This window comes from Natator depressus, chromosome 2 (genome assembly GCF_965152275.1).
Source record: "Natator depressus isolate rNatDep1 chromosome 2, rNatDep2.hap1, whole genome shotgun sequence".
NCBI lineage: Eukaryota > Metazoa > Chordata > Testudines > Cheloniidae > Natator > Natator depressus.
The window spans coordinates 170,797,359-170,822,620 of NC_134235.1; the positions used below are offsets into that span (position 1 = coordinate 170,797,359).

At 42.6% G+C, this 25,262-nt stretch overlaps 1 protein-coding gene across 2 annotated transcripts in view; it reads right to left on the reverse strand.

The window, feature by feature from the left end:
* Window positions 1–2,009: 2,009 nt before the first annotated feature.
* VOPP1 (VOPP1 WW domain binding protein) overlaps window positions 2,010–25,262 on the reverse strand; it is a 103,892-nt gene continuing 80,639 nt past the window's right edge. Inside the window, exons 4-6 of one of the 2 annotated variants that reach the window (XM_074945285.1) lie at window positions 16,268–16,345; window positions 15,050–15,186; window positions 2,010–7,482 (exon numbers count right to left, since the gene is read on the reverse strand). In XM_074945285.1, coding sequence (XP_074801386.1) covers window positions 7,301–7,482; window positions 15,050–15,186; window positions 16,268–16,345 — 397 coding nt within the window. In that variant the 3' untranslated portion in view covers window positions 2,010–7,300. The remainder of the gene's footprint in view (window positions 7,483–15,049; window positions 15,187–16,267; window positions 16,346–25,262) is intronic. The other variant, XM_074945284.1, reaches the window with a different exon arrangement.

The following is a 25,262-nucleotide window of genomic DNA, read 5'->3' on the forward strand; positions in this document are numbered from 1 at the left end:
ACCCCCTGCACACCCCCCTCAAGTTCTAATTTCCCCCACACCCTTTTGTCAAATTCTGCCGCTCCCCAAGTTGGCCTCACACCCAAACTTCAGATTCCCATCGCTGCCTTCCCAAAGCCCTCTCCTTCCTGGCACTGACTGCCCCAGCTGAATGCTTCAAATCCAGGACTAGAGAAGAGGAACCAGAGAGCCAAGGCTTTCTCATGAGGCAGGTACCACACCTTGGCTGTGTGGTCACTCACTCCCATAACCCAGTTTGGGCTTGTCAGCCCCAGCCCTGCCATTCTTGCTGTGGTGAAGGAATCTGCCTTGCGCCCTCAGAATGTGATAAGCTCTTGGGACCTGAGCCACTATTGCTTCACTTGGCGCATTAGCTGAGCTGGATTGTGGGGTAGCAGGGCACTGCACAGCTGGTGGGCCGCTCAGCTTGGGTAGACCTACAGGTGATAGGGCTGCGCACCTACTGCCTAAAAATAGCAGTGTGGCTGTGATAGCACAGGCTATATGCCGGACTACAGGCCCATCCGCCTCTCTTGGGTGGCTCGCCCTGGCTGCTAGCCATGCATTCATGCTCACACTGCTATATTTACATGCTAGCTCAACTATGTCAAGCTGGGCAGCACTCACCTTGCACCTAGACCTACCCAACTCTTGGGGGCGGTGTGGGGGGTAGTGTTGCCCAGTCATATGCCTAGGTGCCTGGCCCTACTCTGGCCCCTGGCTCACCCCACCCAGACCCCCCCTCCACGACCTGGGCAACAGCACGCGGTGCAGGATGGACACAGCAGGTCACGGCCCACTGGGCAGATGGACACCAAGACAGAGTTGGGCCGGCCAGGCAGCTCACGAGCCCTGTCAGCGTTCCCCAGCCTGTGTGCCCGTTGAGCCTTGTCATCTGGTGCCTGCTGAGTGGTAAGGGTTGGTGCCCCTCCACCCCAGGGTCCCAGCTCCAACTGGGCCCCAGTCCTGCCCTGAAGCCCAGCTTCAGGCTCTGCTCTGCTCCCCAGTTCTGTTGCTTCACCCATGTCCTGCGCTTCCCTTGGTCCTGCCCCCCCCAACTCCAGCCCTTAGCATCTGCCCCCACTCACGTGATCAGCTAGCACAGTCTGTCGTTGCCCACCCAAATTGCCACTCCTAGCTGGGGGGCACATCTCCGAGCTCTGATGTAGCTGCACCATTGGTTGGGTGGCTGAAGGCAGAGGCCTTGCTTGGTAGAAAAATGTAAGTTTGACAAATGTGTTTAGGCGGGGTAGCTGACTGGGAAGGAGTGCCATAGGTTTGCCTCATTTCTATCACTTTTGCTTTCCTTAGGGAAGGCTAGATCCCTCTTCAATCTAAAATTTAATTTTCAGCCTGCTATTTCTAGTTATTCCCTGATCAAGTCCACTTTGTCATTGCTGTTTACACTCTTCAGCTGTTTGTTAGACTATAAGCACATGTATGGCCCCACCCCTCCGTGCCAAGCTACACATGTAAGGGACGCATTTTTCAAAGGTACTTACGCTCCTAAAGATGCAAACAATCTGCTAATCCAGTTAGGGGCTTAATTCCCATTGATTTCAATGACCACATTAAGCGGTTTTTGTAAATCCCACTGCAGGCTACAGTCACACTGGGGTTTCGGTGCTGCCTTGCCAGACCCATAAGTAGCCTATGGCTCCTCCATTTCTCATTGTGGGCATGAACCAAGATACCTAAGTCCAGACACCGGGCCCACACCTCACGCCTGAGCAGTGCTATGCCCAAAAGGCCCTTGTGCATCTAGCCCTAAGTGTCGACTCATAACGTTTCTTTTCCTGTGATGCAGGAGGAGCTGCTGCTCCCACCATCAAAGCACAGACCCACTCCTGCTCATTTTTCAGCTAGAGGCCTAAAACCAGAGCATATGGGTTTTATTATTGGTCAGCAGTAAGCTTTGGCTTTCACACTTGCATTGAACTGTGGTCATTTCAGTGAATCACAGGAGCCAGACGTGGAAAAGGTCTTCCAAGCAAATGTAGGTTTATTTCTCGGCCAGCACTGGCCCGTTCTTTCAATGTTCTGTGCACAGATGGAGTATTCACCTCTTCATCTAGGAAAGTAGTCTACAGCTGCTCACTATCAGGGAGCATTTCCTATTCAGCATTACCTCATTATTTACCTTAATTTCATCCCCGCGGTCCTTATTATACCTCCTTGGAGCAACCTTTACATCCTTTCACAAAAGCTGTAGGGCCTGACAGGCCAGACTTCTTTCACTGCAGTGGAATTACAGAAGCACAGAATTCATGTAGCAGAGCAGCCACTCAGGCCCTTTGGCTTTTATCATGTAACTCCCTGGAGGCCCTGATTCTTCACTACTTCTCACAGTCAATTATGTTGATGCAAAATGGAAGTAAAACGCTCTCTCCCTTTAATGTGGGATAAACAACTGCAGAACGTTCAAGGCAAAGGAGAACGAGGCTCACATCCCTTTATTTCTATTTAACCAATATGCAGAGTCTTAAGCAGAGGGGGAGAGGTTGGAAATAGGATCACAAAGCTCCCGAAGTATCTGGGCCTCTATGGCGTATCTCGGCGTCTATGTTCTTGTTTTGTACAGAACTGAGCACGGGTTCAGCTCTCCATTAGTAATAAAGAAATCCTTTAAATGCATCCCTCCCTCTCGCTACCTAATCACTTTTATTGCCCTTTTCTGTGCTCTGTTGCTTTAATAGAATGCAACTTAAATTGAACTTTCTAGTGGACCCATTCTAAGCTAACAGCAGAAGCCGCAGGCAGTAGAAGGGCTAACTTCCCCCCCGCCACCATTCCCAAACCACGGTGGGCAAAAGCAGCAATAGACACACCCAGATCAGTTTTATTTGGAATATATATGAAACATGACCCTATCAAAAGTTATAGGGTTTTTTTTTTCTCCCCTTTTTTCTTTTTTAAAAAATGAAAATAAAGGGAAACAAAATAAAAACCTAGAAACCAAAAGAGACATATCAGAGGAAAAGCATGCACGCAATCTGCAAACAATCCTAGATTTACCTACAGTGCTGCTGTGTTTTCAATTAAGTACCAAACAACTTCACTAGAACAGGAGTTTGACTTCATTGTAAGAGGTGGTTATAATCCCCTAACATTAATAAAGGAAACAACTGAATCACAGAAAAACTTCACCAGAAGTTGAATTTCAATACACAGCATCAGAGTCCACTGGAAAAGGGTTCTACCCAATGTTATCGGGAAAACATCAGTTCTCTTAGACACATTTAATAATCTAAAAGGGTTTAACGACACCTATCTGCTCACATCATAGGGCCTAGTCCATTAAAGGAAAAAGAATCCCTTGATTCAGTTTAAAAAAATACAGTGTATACAGCGCCATATTATGTGATTGGCAGCAGCGTTACAGTTAGTGTGCACACTAGTTTAGAAAATACATACAACTGAGCACTGCAGGTAATTGGGCCTTTTGACCATGTAGTACATATATCTGAAATATTCATAGGGCCTGCATCGCAAACCCACGAGTAGCTGCTGTATCCTTACCACGAGCCCCGGCCAGGAAGAATATTTTAACAGTAATATCCTCAGAACACCATACTGTTGCTGCAATACTTTTGAAATATATTTTTTTCTTCAGTGTTTCTCAATGTTGGTATCAATGCAAGGGTAATTGGGTGGAAGCCTCTGGCCTGTGTTATACAGTTCCAACTAGCTTATCTAATGAGTCCTTCGGGCTTTAGATCTATTAAGCCCATGAGTAAGACTGCAATAGGAGAGTTCACTAAGTGCAAGAGTCTTCTCTCAGGTCTGCACTGCAGGTTTCCCCTCCAATATTCCGTGTAGGCACATAAGTCTGTGTGGAAAAACCATATGGGCAACAAGGAGATCTCAACAGTGGGTGATTAGGTCTCAATCCTGCAAACATTTATGTGCAATATTAATTTTCAGCCCCCGAGTACTCACACTGAAGCCTCCTTGCTTAAAGTTAAGCATATAAGTGTTTGCAGGATCTGGCACCTTGGATACCATAGTGATTGGTGCTAGCAAGAGATGTGCAATGATAATGAGATTACAGTAAATTTAGATTCAGATAGGTTAGCTTAGTCAAGATCAGTTGGGTAGAGCAGAGAGGAATTTTGCCTTTCTTTTTATATCATCACCCCGATATGACACACTAAGACAATCAAAAATATCACACAGAAGTTTTGGTTTGTTTTTTAAAGCCAACTCCCTTTTAAATTTGCGAAAAAGAACAACTGAAAATATCAGAATTTGATTCGCTGATTTTTAATCTGCAAAGTAGACTCTAAGGATAAGCAAGAGATCAGGTCAAACTTCATGTTGGAATATAGCACTAAACACAGCAGTACAGAAAGGAATGAGCTTTGCCATGTATCGTGAAATCTTACAGTCTCAGTAAGTACGAGTATCTCTTTTTACCCTAAAAAGATAAAGGGATTTGAATGTCACATTCACCACTTCTAAAACACATGTTGAACGTGAGCCAATATGGTCGGATATGATCTGATTTAACTTCCTATGGACTTTACTATAAGTGGAAGTACAAACACAAGGCCTGGTTCTAATCTCAAACCAGACGAACAGAATTGACTTTTCTGGAGTTCCTCTTGGTTTACACCAGTGTAAGTAGGCTTAGAAACATAGCCAGGCTCTTTGGGTTTGCCTATTTGATCATTTAATTCATAGCAAACTGGGGGTGTGAATCTACCCCGCACTGATCCACACTAACAACTCCTTAATGCCCTTTGACCTACGCCCGTTTCAAAGCCAGTAGATCAAAGTGTACTATGGAACTGTTACTGTGCATCAGCAGTGTTCATGCGGACACTTATGATGCAGCAGGCTAATGCCGCTTGCCACAAACTAAATGTTTGTGTACACAAGCCCTTTTAAAGACTGTATTTAGAAAATGCAAAAACAGTCCAGCCTAACAGGTTAGCATTTTTAACCTGTCATCTTTATCCCTTCATTTATTTCTTCTTGAAATCAAGACTAATAGTTATATGCCGAGATGAAACCCAGTGCGAAGGGTAACAGAAATGCTACTACTGCTCCTGGCAGGAATCTTCTGCTTATATTTTATTTGCTAAACAAGTTTAATCCTTTCCTTTGGGCAAAATCTTGATCCAGTTTAAATCAATGGCAAATCTCCCCTTGACTCCAGTGGAACTGGGATTTGGCCCCTTATGACTGCCTGCAAATCATCCACTGGAGTCTATGAAATGTGTTTCTGTGACTAAGGATTCTAGCTCAAATCCCAGACTGGTAAATTACACACAATGGGCTTTGGTGAATGTAACACAATTCAAATGGATGCAATTTCAGTGTATTTATAGCAGGCCAATTCCTCCCAGTTTGTCAGGGTTGTACTGGAATGGGCCCAGAAAGTATTTTCTTCCAGATGTCACACAAGTGTTTATTCTCAACAGAAATTGCGGCTGAGTTAGGACTGCTGGATTTGATCCTTTGAAGGGTAGTTCCACTCGGAAAAGGGACTAAAAAGAGGACGGGGGGGTTCCCGGGTTTATCGGTGCTCAGTATTTTCTGTACTTCAGGTGTGCAATTTCCAAGCAAAAAGATGTTGTTCTCCGATTGTTAGCCCTGCAAACTCTGAGAACCAATTCTCACAAAATTACCCCAGTGTTAAAGGCTCTGTAGGCTAAATAAGTCCCTCAACTATATCTGTGCAATGCAGATGTCTTGGGAGTATGTGCTCAGTTACACATGGGCACCCTCAGGCATCCAATGGGATAGCCCCGCTGTAACTAATTGGAAGTTAATAAACATTTCTATAGGTCTTGTGCCAGAAGCTCATAGTTGAGGTGGTTCTTCAGTTCTAACAGCAATAAAAAGCACCATACTTTAACTGGAAACAATCAAAATAAGTGGGAAAATATCTGCAAAAACAACCATTCATAAACACCTCAGGAGAAAAGGTTTTGTTTGTTTGAAGATATTGGGTAGTGGCCACTGCCACTCAAACAACCTCCGAGGAGTATGAGGCAAATACAAATGGGGACATTTTCAGCATGATGAATAGGGACTTGTCTGCAAGTGGTAGTTGCACGGCCAAAGTGTCCATGCATTAGGCTCAGAAGCAACCCTTAAACATATGTCCCAGTAAGCTACTGCGCTTAAAGCATTGTTAAGAGAAGATTTTCAAATCTCTTGATTGGAGAAAACAACACCCTTTCATGCTCTCTCTGTGGCTATAAGACAATAACCAAAAGCAGTGAGCTAACGTGCTGTATGGAACAAGGACCCAGTCATCACCCAGTGAAGTCAATGACAAAACTCCCAGGGACTTCAAAGGGAGCAAGATTGGGACCCAAGGCCCAGATGGAAGTTCAGTGCCTAAATACCTTGAGGATCTGGGCCTAACTTCCCATTTTTTCCATTTTAACTTTAGGGCAGAAAACTCTTGTGTATTGAAATATTTCTAAGTAGTTTCTCTACAAGTGTAGATACGTAGCTGGGAGCTGATAACATTTTCCCTGCCACACGCAGGTCTGTGTAACATTTAGATCATCAACTATATTTTACAATCTCATCCTTGGCAACAACAACAACAAAAAACCCTCTCCAGAAAGTGTCAAAAAAGGAGAAGAGGAGCCAGGCTTAAGGTGGCAAGTTCAGAGTCCAGGTGCAGGTGGAGACATTGCAGACCTGCTCATTCATGATTTCTTGGACCCACATCCTTTATAGAAGTGAAGCTCTCAAGTGGGACTCGTTCCAAACAGAACCCACTGCCATGACTTGACTTCCTCGCTCACTCAGTGGCTTCCATAACATCCTGTCCCTTTTCTGTGTCTCAGAACAGAGCTTTCCTAGAAAACCACAGACCATGAGGTTGGTGGTCACACTTCTCATAAATATCTAGCCCTGACTCTTTCCTCCAACTCACTCCTTCTCTCCTTTCTACTCTAGTAGAATACCACATTCATGTACCGGGTTTTAGGAGAGTGTGCATCACTTTGTGGTTGCATAAAGCTGCTACCGTATTTTGCCACAATGCGTTAATATACACCTTTGAAACAATAAATAAAGGGAAAACGTACTGGATTTAAATATAGGTTTCCATTAAAAGCATTTAAAAGACCTTGCTTTAATTTTGAATACATCAAAATGAAAATTCACCCCCTACTACAAAAAAAATCATCCCTTGCAAGTAATGTTAATGGGGAGTGTGTGTAGGGAGAGACAGAGAACTAGCAAGTGTTCGGACGGGCAGAGGCCCTCTACCCCAGTCACTGTGCAATGGCACCTGCTTCTCACACAGTCAGGTAACAGAGCTGCCGAGTTGTTACGTGGAGGATTTCACCACCTGCTCATATGGGGGTGGGGGTGCGTTGCAGTAAGAGGGTGGAGGTGGGTACACTGGATTCCCTGGTGGGGAGTTGGGCTGGACATGGAAAGCCATAGCCATGGGGTTCATCACAGGTCCTCCTGGATCCGTGTAGTATGGCATCCCTGGTTGCTGTGATCCTAAAAGAAATGGAGCGAAAACACATTAATTTACAAGGCAACGGTAAATTTACAAAAGACAGGCTAGTATGATGCTGCTCCAATGCTGGGGAAAGCACAAATATGCTCTTCTCTAAAGGCAAATGATACACAGGAGGTTTTAGCTGAAGTATGTGACACATGGCCAAGACAATGCACAAAAGTTGTTTCCATCTGATGGCTGACCAGTCAAGTTGGTGGTCTCAGTCCAGTGGGCAGTGGTTGACACCATAACAAATCACCCTCACACTTACTAGCATCCTGGCTGGGAGTCTCAGAAGACAACTGAAGGACTGAATGGACCCAGAGATGGAACTACCTTTCACCCCCTAAAGGTGCTTTCTCCAGATCACACACACTGGGGATGCTTTCCCAGTCACTGCTTCTTCTGTGGATAGAAGTGTTCACTTTCCAGGGCTGTTGAACCTGCACCAGTTAGGAGCACTAAATTTACTTTGTAGAGAAAATACACCATAGGATCTCAGCCTACACTCAGAGCCTTTAACGCATGTACTCTATATTCAGTTGCCTGCGGATACTGTTTGAATAGAGTAAGGACATATCCCCAAGAAAAATGAGATGGAAACCCTAGAACATGTATCAATGTACTTAGCTGTGTCAGCAAGAAACGACATTCAGATCAGCAAATATTAAGGGCCCAATTAATACCAACATGCTTGCTAATAAGGCTGTTCTGTGATTCTTCACTAACCTAATTGCAACATCTTTGACATGAGCAATTAGCGTAGGCCCGAGAGAACAAAGAACAAACATGGTTGTTCTAGGCCCAGGGAAACTTTGATTCCATTGACATTCTGTCAGTTCATTTAGGCACAAAACTTCAACTAGCTCAAAGGGAAAAAAATGTAAACACAGAACCAAAGTAATATCAAAGAACATATTAATAAATCATTACACCTAATGACAAAGGAGAGTAAGTCACTAAAAGCAGCATTTTGAATATGATGAGAAAGAAGCATTAGTCAAACACCAAGCTACTGCCTGGAAAGTATGATGATTAGTATTATATTACAGTAGTGTCTAGAGGCCCCAGCTGAGATCAGGGGCCCACTGTGTTAGGTGCTATACAAAGACTTCGTAATACACAGTCCAATAGGTGCTGGAACTAAGGGTGCACGGGTGCTGCAGCACCCACTGGCTTGAAGTGGTTTCCATTATATGCAGGGTTTACAGTTTGGTTCAATGGTTCTCAGCACCCCCACTATACAGATTGTTCCAGCACCCCTGCACAGTCCGTGCCTCAAAGTGTTTAAACAGACGATGGCTTGGAGGTGGAAGGCAGAGGCACAGAGACGTGAAGTGATCTGTCTGAGCTCAAACAGAAAGCCAGTGGCAGAGCCAGGAACAGAACCTAGGATGTCCACATCCCAATCCAGTGCCCCACCCACAACGCCTCTCAACTGCAGTAATTAGAACTGGTAGGAAAAATTCCAATGACATTTTTTTTTCCATTGAAATTTGAAGATTCAGTAAAATCAAATTGCTTTGCAGAGCTGGTTCGATTTCACCCAAGTCCTATTGGAAACCTATTTGGATACCTGCCGGCGTGTCCACCTGGCTCTGCAGTAGTCCACATGCCTCAGAACTGGGGGAACCCAGGGCTTCCAGGGCCTGTGGCTCGCAGGCAGTCTGCCAGACAGACACGTATCCATGTACCTTTGTCTCCTTGTTCTTTGTATTCCCCCACTGATCTGTCTATATGAGAGACAAGTATGTCTCTTGTCGCATACTTAGATTGTAAGCATGTTAAGGCAAGGGCTGTCTTTTTGTTATGTTTGTAGAGTGCCTAGCAATATGGGGTACTGAAGCTCCTCAGCACTATGGTAACAAATAACACCACCACCATCACTAGACAGGATGGAGAGCTGGGGGTTGGGAGTTTTCTGCGTGGCAAATAGAAAGACGGGATTAGATAGTACTGATTCTAGGCAAATGTTCTAAGGCTTCATCCATCTTTCCATTTACTTCACTGCCACAAGCCCTTCCTCCCCTCCCCTGGCACAATACCCACTAGCAAACCTTCATTCCTAAGGGAATAAACTAGATTCCTGGTGATAGCTACCTGAAAATTAGCAAGTTTAACCAAAGATGATATTATAGCCAAATCTGAGTAAAAATACCTCTTTAAGATGGAGCCTCCTTACAGTGGTGCAAGAATTCACACTGCAATGGATCACAGGCAGTTTAGAGCTATAATAATCAAACTTCCTTCTGTCTGGATCCATGCAGCATGACAAAAACAGCAAGGGCCACATTTTCAAAGAAGGGACCACTGGATGTACCTACCTATCAGCTGAGCCTGCCAAATGCTGTATGAGCACGTCAGTTGGCATTTGTGCATGCCAGGGTGGGGTTCTATGAGAGAATACACACACTGTTTCAGGTGCATCTGTGATTCTTCCTTGGGCAGACTGGCCCCAAGAGATCTAAGCCAGTACACCCAGAAGAGCTGAGCAGCCCAGACCTGCTGCTGGTTAACTATCTCCTCTCAGGGCCTGATCCAATTTCCATTTTGTGTTTTGTAAATTGCTTTTGGGAGAGGTTTTGGTACTAATTTGCCGACATTGATTTTGTTTGCCCCCGTCAGATATGCTACAATTACAAATAAATATCTTTGGGGGTTTGCTTTTCTATTTACTTTATTTTTAAACCAAGATCTTTGTCTAAAATCTTCCAAGATACAGAAAAATGCACCTGGTATTTTACAATGTACTGAATGGTGTTGCCTCTTGGACTGCATCTCAAGCTCACAAGCCCCCTTTAAGACAGACAAGTGTGAAGCCCAACCCAGCTCCAGCTGAAGTCAATACAAGTCTCGTTAATATTATGGGACAGGATTTCTTAGCACAGAGTAAGATTAAGAAATGTCGAATTCACAAGGCACTTCATTCATCACATGCCAATAATGAAATCTGGGCCCAGAACAACATGGAAATTTATGAGCAACTGAAAAACTATGTGGTACCCAGAGACATTATACTCCCATTAAGAATGACTGGAGATAGGCTTCAAACTCTAGATATCATAATGATCATAATAGGATAAGAATGGCCATACTGAGCCAGACTAGTTTCCTATCTCTGATAGTGGCCAATGCCAGACATTTCAGAGAGAAGGAACAAAACAGGGCAATTTCGATTGATCCATCCCCTGTCGTCCATTCCCAGCTTCTGGCAGTTGGAGTTTTAGGGACACATGGAACATGCAATTACGTACCTGACCATGTTGGCTAATAGCCATTGATGGTTCTATCCTCCACGAACTTATTTAATTCTTTTTTAAATCCAGTTATACTTTTAGCCTTCACAAAATTCCCTGTAATGAGTTCCATAGGTTGACTGTCCATTGTGTGAAGAAGTACTTCCTTGTGTTTATTTTAAACTAGCTGCCTATTAATTTCATTGGGTGGCCCTTGCTTCTTGTGTTATGTGAAGGAGTAAACAACACTTCCCTATTCACTTTCTCCATCCCATTCATGATTTTATAGACCTCCATCATAAATCTCTTTAACTGTCTCTTTTCTAAGTTGAACAGTCCCCGTCTTTTTAATCTCTCCTCATATGGAAGCTGTTCCATACCCCTAGTCATTTTTGTTGCCATTCTTTACACCTTTTCCAATTCTAAATTTCTTTTGTTTTTGAGATGGGGCGACCAGAACTGCATGCAGTATTCAAGATGTGGGCCTACCATGGATTTATACAGTGGCATTATGATATTTTCTGTTTTATTATCTACCCCTTTCCTAATGGTTCCAAGCATTCCATTTTCATTTTTGACTGACGCTGCACATTGAGCAGATCTTTAAAGGGAACTATCCATGACGACTCCAAAATTTCTGATCAATAAAAATCTACTGAATATAGTCTCAGCAATTAAAAAGTTATGCCCTCTAGGAACTTTGCAGAGTTTGTCTGTGGGAATACATCAAGTTCTTTCCTCCTCTCTCTCTTTTTTCATGGCAAAGCTGAGTTAACAGAATGAAGTGGTCAAGGAGCAGCAGTTTCTCCTTGGTGCCTTGCTTCCTACTTTGTCTGTAAGGAAAGCAGCCCCCATGGATTTTCCATTTGATCACCAATTTGCATGCCTCAGTGGCCTGGGATTCAGAATGACAACAGGATGGAACCCAGAGATACCTTGAAGCGTTACACACTACTTAATGCTTTTTCAGAGTGAGTTTTTATTCCCTAAGTATCAAAGAGAGATGGGCCTAAGCCATAAACTGCTGATCCAAACATCCATGGAGCTTGCGGTGTCTGGATCTTGCATTTGGCCCATTCAGGGGTTAAGGTTAGGGGAAGCAAGTTGGGAGCACAACTCCTTCCCTGCAAACAGATAGGAGCGCTTCTTCTCCATCCTGCCTTGGGTAAGTAGCACTTCCCAGACAGCTTCCTCTCTTCCTTTGCTGGGCAATGAAAGCTCCTGCCCCGTTTCTATCCAATGTAACCACTGGTCCCATTATAGAAATGGAGTCGAGCCCTAGAGATTGGATTGGGAACTGGTTCCAAACCCAAACTTCCCTAAAGTGCAGGGGTGTTTGGGCCTATGTCTACTATTACAGCAGTGTTATTTTTCTTAAGTATTTTGCCACAAAGCTGGTGCTTGCACATTTCAGCATTTTTGCTCACTTTTCCTTCCACAAAGGAAACTCGGGCAAGGAGTGAGGGAACTCCTTGCATTTTGCAATTATTATTGTTAAAATGTCTTGCACAACTACATCATAGTAACCAATTTATTTCCACACTGGTATTCAGATCAGTGATACTTTCAATAAACCCAATAGCAAAATAAGAGCTGGATCCTGACCTTCTTGCAGGATCAAATCCCAGGTGTTTACTTTTATTGTTTAGTATATCAGAACTATTCAAGCCCATTAGACCTTCAAAAATGGAGTGCTAGGCAGCCACAAATCCACTGGACTTGATGCGAGTCGTAGGTGCTCAGCACCTCTCAGGCCCGAGCTGTGCTTTATTTTAAAGGACAAGCATGGGCAGAAACGTAGAAGAATTCAAAGTAGCTGGGACTGAGAGTCATATGAGAGAGACTGAGAAAGCACTTAATTTGTAAGTACCTAATCTAAAGCGCACCAAAGCCAATGGGAAAGACTCCCATTGATTTCAAAGGGCTTTTGATCAGACCTTAAGATTTTTTTAAAAAATTAAAATCATGTGGCATAAGTAGGACATTAAAAGACTTAACTAGATAGCTATTTTCTATTTCCACATGACTTCTGCCATGGGTGGATCATTAAGAATCATTAAACATGCTTGCCAATCCAGCCATGTGATGCTCCCTATTTATATATAACCTCTGGGTTATTTCCAAGACTTATAATATTTTTTAAAATTTTTTTCCTATCATCTCAGGAAAGAACTACCTAAACTATCTCATTAGGAAAAAGTGTGATTGGTAAACAAAATATGAGTGTGTGTTTTTTCACACTGAATGGAATGTCCTATGCATTTAACACATTTAACAAATGAAAGAAAGAAATACCTTAAAGAGAAAAATAAAAATAAAAGGGAGTGTCTGGGAGTATGAGTGAGGGGGAATCCTTTTATATGACACAGTTAGCTCTCTGACTGAAAGAGAGTATGTATGCATATGCATAAGGATGTGGATAACACTGAGCAGGGGTATTTCCAGAACTTATGCAGTGTATCTGTGTACAGTAGGATATGGGAGAGGTTGGAAAGTCTGAACTTAAACTCTCTGTGTGACCTGCTGTTTGTGATTATGTGACTGGTTGGAACATTTTCAACTAACCTTTTTTCATTGAAATATGCTGCTTTGTTGAAGCTGAAATGTTTTGCGAAGATGTATAAATTTTGACAAAGTTTTCATCAGGAAAGTTTCTGAGGTTCAGAGTGGACTCTCCAGTCACTTTCAGAGAAAGAGAGACCCCAAATGAAACCCTGACCTTTCCAATTGGAAGACAGATGTTTTGACACAATATCTGTTTTGTGAAAATGTTGGAAACATTTTGGTTTCATTCCAATGCAGAACGACAAATTTTGAAACCTAGAAAGCTGTCAAGAAATGGAATAATAATCCTGCAGCCAGCTCTATCTGTGAGGTAATGTACTCCAGGTTGGGAGCAGAGGGATGCCTTAGGGTATGTCTACACTGCAGCTGGGCGTGTGATTTGCAGCTCGCATTCACGTACCTGTGCTAGCTGTACTCTAGCTAGCTAAAAATAGCAGTGAGGACATACCAGTGTGGGCTTTAGCATGGAGTGCACAAGTCTGTCTGACCTTCGTGGGTCGCTTGTGCAGCTGACGTGAAGCCCACACCGCCATATCCTCACTGCTATTTTGAGCTAGCTAGAGTCCAGCTAGCATGGGTATGACTACATGAGTAGCCATTCACACCCGTAGCTGCAATGTAGATGTACCCTTAGGGAGGGGGAGAGGAGTCAAAATCTCTTCACCAGGTATGTTGATGCTCATGGATATGGAGTGGTGTGGGCAGTGAGCAGGGTGTATATAAAAGTGTCTCCGTTGTGGCTGCCAGAGTGTGACAGGTATGTGTGGGTGTGAATTTAGGTACAGCTGCAGACCCATCATCTGCAGCTAGAGAGGGTCTCGTAACTGGAGGGGACCGGGTTCAAGAAGTCCCACAGAGCATGCATGCCCTCTGAAGGGCTCTCTGGGTGGGACTGTTTAGGGGACAGGATAGGGGTAGGCTGGGGGGAATGGAGGAGCTACTTGATCCACTACTGTACAGATCCTTCAGACTTCCTCAAAATCATAGTTTGACAATTGAAAAATGCTGAGACTGATAAGGAAGAAGTAGCATTTTCCACTTCTAAAGCAGTATTCCGTAACACGGAGGGCACAGCAAAAATGGAAAAACCACAGTTAGGTTATGCTGCAGAAGGAAAATATTTGGTTGTTTCATTCTGGCAAAGGTATTTTCTAGTATATTGTACCAACTATGGGAAACCGTTCCTTATTATTCATATAAAAGAGGGACATCATTGCTAATGTGGCATTGACTATTGCTCTGCGTATGTTGCAATGTGATTAACTGTTTTCCTATCTTGTTTGCATTCATGGAGATAAGTTACAAAACCAGTGGGGGAAGAATTCTCTAGAAGGGATTAGTAAAAGAAATGCAAAAATTCTTTTGAAAGAGAATTGTGAGCACTGTGATTGCCTTTCTGTTCATTCTTCTGAAGCACCTGGCCACGGTCAGAATACAAAAAGAACAGGAGGACTTGTGGCACCTTAGAGACTAACCAGTTTATTTGAGCATAAGCTTTCGTGAGCTACTTCATCGGATGCATTCAGAATACAGGATACTGGGCTAGATGGACCACTGGTCTGACCCATTCTTATCTCCTACTGGATCTCGGTAGTACCGGTGTACATTCAAAACCGGCGCAACATACTTGAAGCGGAATTGGAACCCACATCACCTGTGGTGAATTAAACTAGTGCAACAGCTACTCCTAGCTAAAATCACACCGTTTTAAAACGTTTCCTGTGCACACAGAAGAAATTAGGCTAGCAGATAAGTAGTCTCTAACCTGCTGCGGTGTTGGCTGGTTGTCTGGTGTAGGATACATTAAAAGTAGGTTCTTCTCCGAGTGGCGGAGGGTACATCCGCCTTCGGATGAAGAAACCAGCTCCGCAGCAGAACAGGACGCCCATCATCAGAAGGAACCTGAGCCAAAGAAGGAGGAAAAGTCAAACTTGGAGATGGTATCCATCTAAAGTGCAGGGCCCCAGGGAGCTGGGGTTGTTCAAAGATTCATAGATAAGAGAAACCAAGATCGTTACCCGCTAACCATCAGCTACCATATGCTGTTATCAGGATTTTCTGAAAATATTATTCCTTGAAAGCAGGACCGCACACACTGAGATACCTCTGTATGGCAGCACGTAGTTGCTATTTCTATAGTGACTGAGGAGATTTTGTTCTTAGGAGTGTTTTTATTCATACAGTGGTTTTCCAGTGTATTTTCTCTTATTAGCTTACAGGAACAATAGTGATTATGCCAGCAGAGCTGGGAGATTACTGTCTTCTTCCCGTAACTCTGGGGTTATGGGCTCATCTGTCCCCTTCTGCCACCTCTTTACCTCACCTAACATTTCCTTGAATCAGAATTGCAAATAATATTGATGGAAATAAATGACTTAGGTCCACGTGCCCCTTCTTTGGAATAAGGTGTACCAGAGGGGATTTCTTTGGAGCATAGCCATGCCATTCCTTAAACTGACCAGAGGGATCACTGTTGAACAACCCAAATGCTGCTCTCTCCGCCCAAATGCTAAGTAGGTTTGCTCTACAGGGCTCCCTTCTGGCTGATGGAGAGAAGGGCTGAAGGTACAAATGTTGCGTGGCAGCATAGACCACTGGATGTGATGGGCCAAATTCTAAACTGGTGTAAAGAAGAGCAGAATTTGGTCCCACATCACCAAGCCAACATTCATAAATTCCCTTTTGGCTCTGTTATTTAGAAAGTGTTTATCCTGAACATAATGGCTGAGATTTGCAAAACTGCCTTGGGGATTCAGATGCAGACATCACATTCAGTTAAATGTGAACAGTGCATCTAAATCTCCTATGCAGCTTTGAAAATCTCAGCCTATATATATATATATATATATATATATATATATATATATATATATAAAATGTTAACTATATAAAATACCCAGGCAGGAAATGTGGTGGTTTATAGGGCTTGCTTAAAATGAGGCAAGTATGGGATCCATGTTCAGAAAAAAAAGTCCTAACCTACCAAAAATACCAGAGTCGCTGGATAGACAGGGCTCTTACGCAGCATCTTGACCCACAGCAATCTTCATAGGAGCGACATCTACATAGGAATAAAGAGAAAAGGACATTTAGGGAGGGTTTTGTCACTTAAAGTAGAAATGCATCATATCAAAATCTGGCGCCAAGGGGGGAATATAAACTCAACAGTAAAATCTCTATCAACTCCAGTTATTGCAAACTGACAGTACAGCATCTAAACACAGAGACAGAGAAGTCAATCACTCAGATGTAATTAGATTCACGGCCAGTGGCATCATTTTTGACCTCACAAATCTGGAAGGAAACATGTTACATTGTTGCCCTGGTACTACAAAGCACAGCTGGGGTTCTCTCAAAGCAGTGAGTGGTTCTCAACCTATTTACCATTGCGGGCTGCATCTGTAGCTCTCTGTGTGTTACGTGGGCTGCATCCACACAACACATATACTACCTGTATGACCCTGAGGATGACACATTGGCTGCAGCAGTGTGCTGACTGGACCGCAGGCTGAGAACCACTGCTCCGGAGAGTGGAAACACGGCTAATCTGGGGCTGTAAAGGACCAGCATCAATATCACCATAGATAGTAACAGAGGGCCTGATTGTCCTCTCAACTGATCCTGGGCTTACACCACGGATGTCGCTGGAGTTGCTCCTGACTTACACCAGTGTAAAAATCAGACCCATGGCATCACTGTCACTTTAATACAAAGTTTCACACACACACACACACACACACATTCTGTGAATAGTAATCTGTATCCGACTCCTACAGTCAGACCTAGGCAACAGTCCAACTGACTTGAGTAAGTACTTGCTAAGGATTGCAGTATTCAGTTACTTGTTCATATGTTCAGACCTGTTGTATAGGGTTTTGGGTTTTTTTGCCATTCATAATATTGCTGCACATCATTCAAACAGCCTTCTTCTATGCCCCCTTTTAAGCCTCCTAAGATGACCGGTTGGAGCACTTAATTTTATACAGTGGAGCTTGTTGAAGAGCAGTGGTTTTCAACCTGTGGTCTTTGGATCCCTGGGGGTCTGCAGACTATGCCTAAGGGGTCCACGAAAGGTTATCATTACCATAGAACAGCGGTTCTCAACCTGTGGTCTGCAGACTAGGTCTAAGATTTCCAAAGGGGTCAGCACCTCCATTTGAAATTTTTTAGGGGTCAGCAAATGAAAAAAGGTTGAAAACCACTGTTGTAGAGGAAAGCAGCATTGCTGCATTTCATTCCAGCACATGAACAATGCAGACACTGAATGTCAAGCGGTTTGGATTTTGTTCACTGCCAACAGACCAGAAGTATGAGATCACAGCAGTGAGATCACTGATCCTTTGCAACTGGCAGAGTAAGCCTCCTTGTATTATGACCATATCTGCAAATTAAAAAAAACTCGTAACATTATTTTGGCTTCTTAGAGTGCAAAGCTGTTAGGAGAAAAATGGAGGGGGGGGGAGAATCCCAAAACCCACAGAGTTCATTCCATGCAGCTTTTTCTCCGATGAAACTTGGAAGAAAAACCCATTAAAGACTCAGGAAAAATCATCATTTAGTTTATACAGTTTTATTAAATGAAAAAAGAAAGTGATACACTTGAACTCCCAGCCAAGATTTTTCAATAGTGGATTTCAAAAAGCCAAGAGTCCCATGCCATGCATTTAACTAGCAGACTTTCTCCTATAAACACATGTCAATCTAGCATTTTATATGGAAAAAACAGTTTTGAAAATATTTTAGCACTATCCATTGAAAGGGTAAGGAAAAGGTCACAAATGCTGAAGCCAGCACATGTGTTCACGGGTGCCACTTCCAGCAGCAGCAAGAAAAGTAGCCAGATGCTAAGATGAAAAAAAAATGGACAGAGATAACTTGGAAGCTGTGATACATGGACAGCCTATGGGGTTAGCTGACAAAATTTGCCCTTGGATGGGAATATGATTCAGATTGCCATATCCAGATAAGACAAGAGAAGAATAATCAGCAACTGCATTGAACTGCTTTAATATGCCCAATGTATGAATTTAATTTGAGTCAAATTTTCAAAAAGTAGAAGCTAGGTTTGTGCTTGTGCACCCACGTTTGCATGTAAAAAATCAATTGGTTAACTGCATGCACAATTACCCATTTACATGCTCAATTAACAAATCTGCATTCACAAATGCAGGTGAATGCACATAGGCTTCAGGCTCTGCTGTTTGAAAATTGGCTCCCTTGTCCTTAGGGATTATTTCTGAGCAGATGACATGCTATGGCTAAGGAGAAGAGGAGGATGCTATTTGATGTCAGAGAATTTCAAATACACAAAGAGCAGCTGTTATGCAAGGGAAGGTGGTGGAACGGTCTTCCAATGACTCTGCAGAAGTTTCTCGGGCAAGCCAGGGTGTCTGAAACATCAACCAGCTGATAGTGCCTAGTAGGATTTTTAAAAGAGCCTAGGTGCCAAACTCCTATTGGAACTGGGTGTTTAGATGGGATTTTCAAACATCCCAAGATGCCAAGTCCAATGAGAGTCAGGCACCTAGGCTGTTTTGGAAAATCCTACGAGGTGCCTATCTTTAGGTGCTGCCACTAAAACGTAAAGAACCTATCAAGAATAGAGAAAAATATTTTTTCTTTATTCTTTCAGCTTGCTTACTTTTAGTATGAGACAGCCCTTTGTGTATAGTCAGTGTCATTGTTCCCCTGGTATAGTCATTAGCTAGTCATTTTCCCTTTTCGTTTGGATGGGTTTTTCCACACAGCAAACGGGGACAGACACACATTTTTAAAACAGGAAACTATGGTTATTAAAACCAGAAGAATTGACGGGGTCTCTAGGCTAGCTGTAATGCCCAAAACAACTTTTAATTCTTTTCTTTTTAAACTGACAGGGTTGCAAGTTGGCAGTGTCTCTTTTACTTCTCTGTGCCTCAGTTCCCCTACCTGTAAACCAGGGAGAAAAAGAGGGAGGAAGTGAGGCTTAATTTAGAATGTTTATAAAGCAGTTGAGCTCCTTAGATGGAATGTTCCACGGGTCTGTCCAGATCCACTCTGTCCCCTGCATGCACAGTGTGTGTAGCTGATAATATTTTAAAAATGCACATATGCTTATTGCGCAAAGTTGCATGTGCACTAAAGGAGGCCAGGGTGAGGGCCTTCTGTGACTCAGGCCCTGTACGTCAATCTCCATTTCAAAATAGCTATTAAGCTTTCTGAGGCAGCTCCTCTGAGGACAATTATTGTACTTCCTGCTTGGTTCTCTGAATATGAGCTAATATATTGATTCAGGAAAGAATCTCTAAAACACCTGGCACCACAAGAACATTCACTTTTTCCTCATGAAAAAAAAGGGATATATTTAATATTGATTTAAAAAAAGAATATATACAGAATGTTCTTAAATCAACAGGGTAGTGTATGTGCAATTGTTAACATTTCCCACCACTTGACAGCAGTGCCAAAATATTGAAAAATCAATGTTTTATTTGCTCTTAAGGTCCTGCAGAAGTCTAGCTAATCCTTTGCTATCAGTGTTTGGAACTCAGCTATAGAGTCATTCTAACGCTTTCACTGGCCCAATGAATATTTAATTATTGAATTAAAGTGGAATAACTTCAATAGGAGAGACTGAGGGAGACTCACATTAGAATATCCCACAGTCTGGTAGTTAGGGCACTCACCTGAGAGGTGGCTGATCCCCGTTTAAATCCCTTCTCCCCTTCAAGGGAAAGGAAGACTTGATCCAAGGGTCTCACATCCTGGGTTAGTACTCTAGTCACTAGATTAAAGGTTATAAAAGAGCTCCTCCCCCACCAATATTTCTCACTGCAAGCCTCTTTCAACACTGATTTCAAATGAGGACAGCATTCTCCTTCACTTCTCTCTAAGTTATTGGGTAATGTGTTGCTAAACAGTTTCTGAGGCCTGGTCTACACTTACGCGTAGGAGTCTACACTTAAAAAGTTTGCCCGGCATAGCAATGTTGGTTAGGAGTGTGAAAAAAATCCCACCCCTAGCTGACATAGCTATGCCAGCAAAAACCCTAGCATAGACATAGTTACAATGGCGAAAAAGTCCTTTTGTTTATTTTGCTTATTCCATTCAGGAAACTGGTATAAGCTATACGAGCAAAAGCTGTGTCTCCATGACACTGGCAAACCCTTTCTAAAGTAGACAAGGCCCAAAATTCACCCCAGAGATTGCTGCACTCCAGCGTTAGATGTAAATGATTTCTGTGCCTATCATGGGTAAGGTCTGTAAAGCTCACTGGGATTCTTTTTAATACAAGGGATCATGATAACAGGCTACAGATGGGTGAAAAACATCAAGGGAATGAGAGAAATTATTTAGGATAGGAAAGGGAATTTAACTAGGAGTAATGGAATGAAATTAAGAAAGGGAGAAGTCAGGGAAAGATTTTTGGAAAGTGGCATCGATGAGGCTGTGGAACAGTCTCCCAAGGGAAGTAGAGGAAGTCCCATCACTGAGGAAATTTAAAAGTAGACTGGACAAGACACTAATATTGGCAGGGAGATGGACTGGATGAACTACAAGGGCTTTTCCATCTTTACACTGGGTGATTCAATGATCACACTTACTGCAGCTCAGACAGAAGGCTCTGGTCTGCCGCTGAGAGATGGAGACGGGTAGCAAAAACGTGTATGTTTGTGTAATGAAAAGAAGTCAGAAAATGCATTTACTTAAATAAATCCCAAGAGGATCTAGTCTGTCTGGAACTCACCCTGCCAGGCGGTAGCCATCTTGAGTGGAAAAAACCAAGTGAGTTAATGAAATGAGAAAATGATGAATGTTACAGATTGCAAAACAACTAATGTGACTGATAAGCAAAGACAACAGTGACAGAGAATAGTGGCCTTGTTCTGATCTGACTCCTGTAAATTAGGAGTAAGTCCTATGTAAAACTGTCATCAAACCAGAATCATACCCTAAGGATATGAAGGGTCAGGGGTTAATAAATTTTTTTTTTTTCCCCACAGACAGACTGGTGAATAGCTGAAATATGTAAAAGAGTGAGTATTTTTCCGAATTTATTCTACTATCAGGTGGCTCTGTATATTATTCTGTGTTTTGGGCTCACAGTAAAAAGTGTTCTTTGAAACAAAGCATTGCTTGAACTGATAAGAATGTACAGTCCCAGTGTATCAAAGACAGAGAAAGAACCAAGCCAAGTGGAAGGGAAAGCTGTACAAACACGGAGGAGAGGTTATCCCAAGGATTCCATGCTGCTAGAGCACTCTGCTGAAAAGGTACATTGTGGGGCTGCTTCTCAAAATAGAAACAAAGAGCCCAATCTTGATGTCACTGGGAATTTTGCCTGAGAACGGACTTCAAGACTGGGCCCAAAATTGTTTTATATCTTTTGGGATGAGTCTTTAACATCAAGGCCCTGTCTGCCCCTATAGCACATTTCGTAGCCCTAAGACCCTGGTGCCATTGGCAAAGCGTACCTTCTCTAGACAGTTGTGCTGCATCTGGGCACCAGTTGATTGCTGCTCTCAACCCTACTGTTGGCTGCATTTCAGTGGTGGAGTACATGACCTGGTTTTCAGAGGAGCTGAACATCCACAACTCCAACTGAGTCAATCGGAGAAATGGTTGCTCAGCCCCTTTAAAAATCAAGCCTTAGGTGTCCAAGTTGGGTACTCAAGAATAGAGACACCCCAAACCAGACACCTTTGAATGGTCTAGGTAAGTCAGTGAGCTGGGCATCAAAAGACCTGGATTCTATTCCCACCTCTGCCACAGGTCTTCTGTGCAACCACAGGCAACTCATTTCAGTTCTCTATGCCTCCATTTCCCCTCTCACCCCTAGTTTGTCTTGTATATTTTGTTTTCAAGTTAGTTGGGGCAGGGGCTGTCACTGACTAGCACAATGGGGCCCTGATCTCAGCTGCTGAAATATACATAATGAATATACCGTAATTGCTTCACAGCTGAATGTATGTGTAGCTTCTGTGGAAAAGCAGTACTTCAAAGGTAAAATACGAGGTACAGTACACGTGACAGCAAGGGAAATACATTCTGTCCACCTACTGTACTTGATAAGTCAGCCGGTACTTTACTAGGCAATTACAAGGACATAAAAGGAAGGAGGGGAATTTTCAGTGAATTAGCCTATGGTGTGGCAAAAACAGAGATTGATAGACAAACAGTATTGTTCATTTCAGTCTTCTCCCTGCTTCTGACATGACTAAAATCCCTCCAATGAGAAAAGATTTGGCTCTTGTCCTTCATGCAAGCATGAAAAATGATGGTAGGCAAGAGCTGATCGTTTTTCATGAACAGCCCAAATTAACTGGCCTTCCAGAGGGGGCTTAAATAAACTTTTTTGGGGGGGAGGGATTTGCACATCTTCTTCAGTGGTTGCTACTCTAAACCAATGGGTCTATGAATCCATGGTTACACCACAGTCTACGCTGGCCCCAACTACCTCTTCCCATGCTCGTGAAGACAGCCACAGTAGAGTGCTTCTCCTTGTCTGTAAAAGGTGTGGAATACCACCATGCAACAGAACAGAGCAAGTTCTGTTGTGTTTTGGACCTTGACCATCCTTGGAGGGGGATGCAGCATTTGGCCCATGAAACATATTTATAGGTGTCTCTTTGCACAGGTTGCAGGCCTGTACTTAGTAGAACAAAGCAGAGAAGCTAGCTAATTTAAGGCTTGGGTTTGGGCAGGCTTATATTCTCTATACCATGACAAGTTTTTAATTTCCAAGAGGTGGGAATGTAGATTTTTAATGACGACTGGAATAAGGACTTTTTGTTAATCATCAGGCCTCTCATGGTCACATCACTAGCTCTCTCTGTCTTAAACTGCACCCGCTGGGTTAGCAATCATATTGAGTCTAATGGTATGTCTGCCTTCAGAGATTATGAACATACTGCGGGGGATGGGGAAGTAATGGGTGTACACATTTCAAATTCCAATCTACTCCCCTGGTTTAAGATATGAATGCACAGAAATTCACTCTGCACCAAGCCACCAAGTCCCTTATGAAAAAAAAAAAGACAATATTCAACTTTAATGGTCCAGAACACTAAATCTTACAATAGAACCATCACAATGTCTTGGATCGTTACTGTGAAAGAGTGTAGGAGGTTGGGGGGTTTTCTAAATAAAAACTACCTGACAACTTTCACTTTATCTAGAAGAAGGAAATCTCTCTCCTTATGCTCTTGAATTGAACTGAAAATGCATCCGAGACCTTCATGTAATCATTTATGGCTAAATCAGTGTCTTTGGCCCAAATCCAGGTCTATGTTTGTGTACTGTGCCAGCCATTCAAAAAATCTGAAATTATGCTAGCTGTTGCACAGCGTCTCTTTACCCCCGCAGGCTCTTTTCAATTCAAATGAAGGAGAAATATGAAGCTAGATCACTTCGCTAAACACACACCTGCTGACATTTCATGCAGCTGTAATTGTCATTGGAAAGCTAAGTGTAAAATCAAAGAGCCCAACAATTAAAAGCAGTAAACTGTCACGGGATGCAGAGCATATTAAGTAATCCTCATAATGCAACAGATGATGTTTAGATAGTGATTTGCTCTAAGTCTGACACAGTGTTATTGTATGTATCGTTGAGAATGTATCTACTTTCTGAAGTGCTCTAGTAATAACAGCAAGAGATTAGAGATAGAAAATAATTGATTTTATATTGTTTTTGGTATTCATTTTCAGGCACTTGGTAACGCGAAATAAATATTCTTGATTGACTCCACCTGCAGAATACCTAATTACAGGCTTACATTCCAGAGCTGAGCAAACATGGAAACCAACTGAATCACAACGTAATAGAACTAAATTACATTCCTATGTAATCAGTAATTAGACATCTTTGCAGGCAAAAATGGAGAAAATGTGTGCAAAAATGTGAAACTGATTATGCAATTAAATATGCACAGAAATAAATGCAGTCAGTAGTAAATGTACTTCAAAACAAAACAAACTTCAGTACATGGATTATTGTATACATATTGCAGGAACATCGTTTTGCTTATTTTTTCATGTTGTTCACAACACTGCTTTTTTATTTTTGGAAGGAATCTGATGCTTAGACTAGGTCTACATTACGCAGCTTTTAGTGACACGGCTGTGCTGCTACAGCCGTGCTGCTAAGAGGTGCAGTAGTGTAGCCGCTGTTTGTCGGCAGGAAAGAGCTCTCCTGCCGCCAAAAACTTCCACCCCCATCGAGCAGCATTAGTGTTGTTGGCAGGAGAGCGCTCCTGCCGACAAAGCGCTGTTCATACCGGCACTTGTCGTGAACAAAACTTCTGTCTTTTGGGTGTGTGTGTGTTTAACATCTCTGAACAACAAAAGTTTTGTCTTTCACTTGCCAGTGTAGACAAATTCTTAGAATCTAAACAGGTAAAAAACAGGAAATTAAGTTGACATGTACAATCTGAAAAATGATCTACGTACATATGGAATAATTTATTTTACATATGCACTAAACTAACCTATGTGGGAGAAACAAATATTAAAGGGGCATCCAACTCTAAAATAAATACACTTCTTTCTGTAGGAAAGTGTTTTATCTACTAATGATACAAGTCACTCCTACAAGTGACACTCCTAAGATTACCACAACTGAAAGAAATTCAAGAAAAAATATTTTTTTCTATTCTTGTTTATTTTCTTTGCAGATTGGACACCACTTCATCAATAGTCAGTTTTGATTTCACTATGTAAGTAATTTTCTGTTTTTTTGAGTGGGTCTTTCACACAGGAACAGACTGGCTACTAAACACGTTATTACCAATCAAGTTTATACGCACCTGTCACACTACCACCCTTTGTAGCTTCTGATTGGTTCAAGCTCAAAAAGCTGTAACCCAACAGGCTGATCTGAAACAGTGTCTGATTAAGCAAATTTGGATATCACCAAAGTTAGAAAACTGAACATACCTTAAATCACTGAAGATTTTGCAACTTTTGCCTCCTGATTTGCCTTTTTTACATAAGCAATTT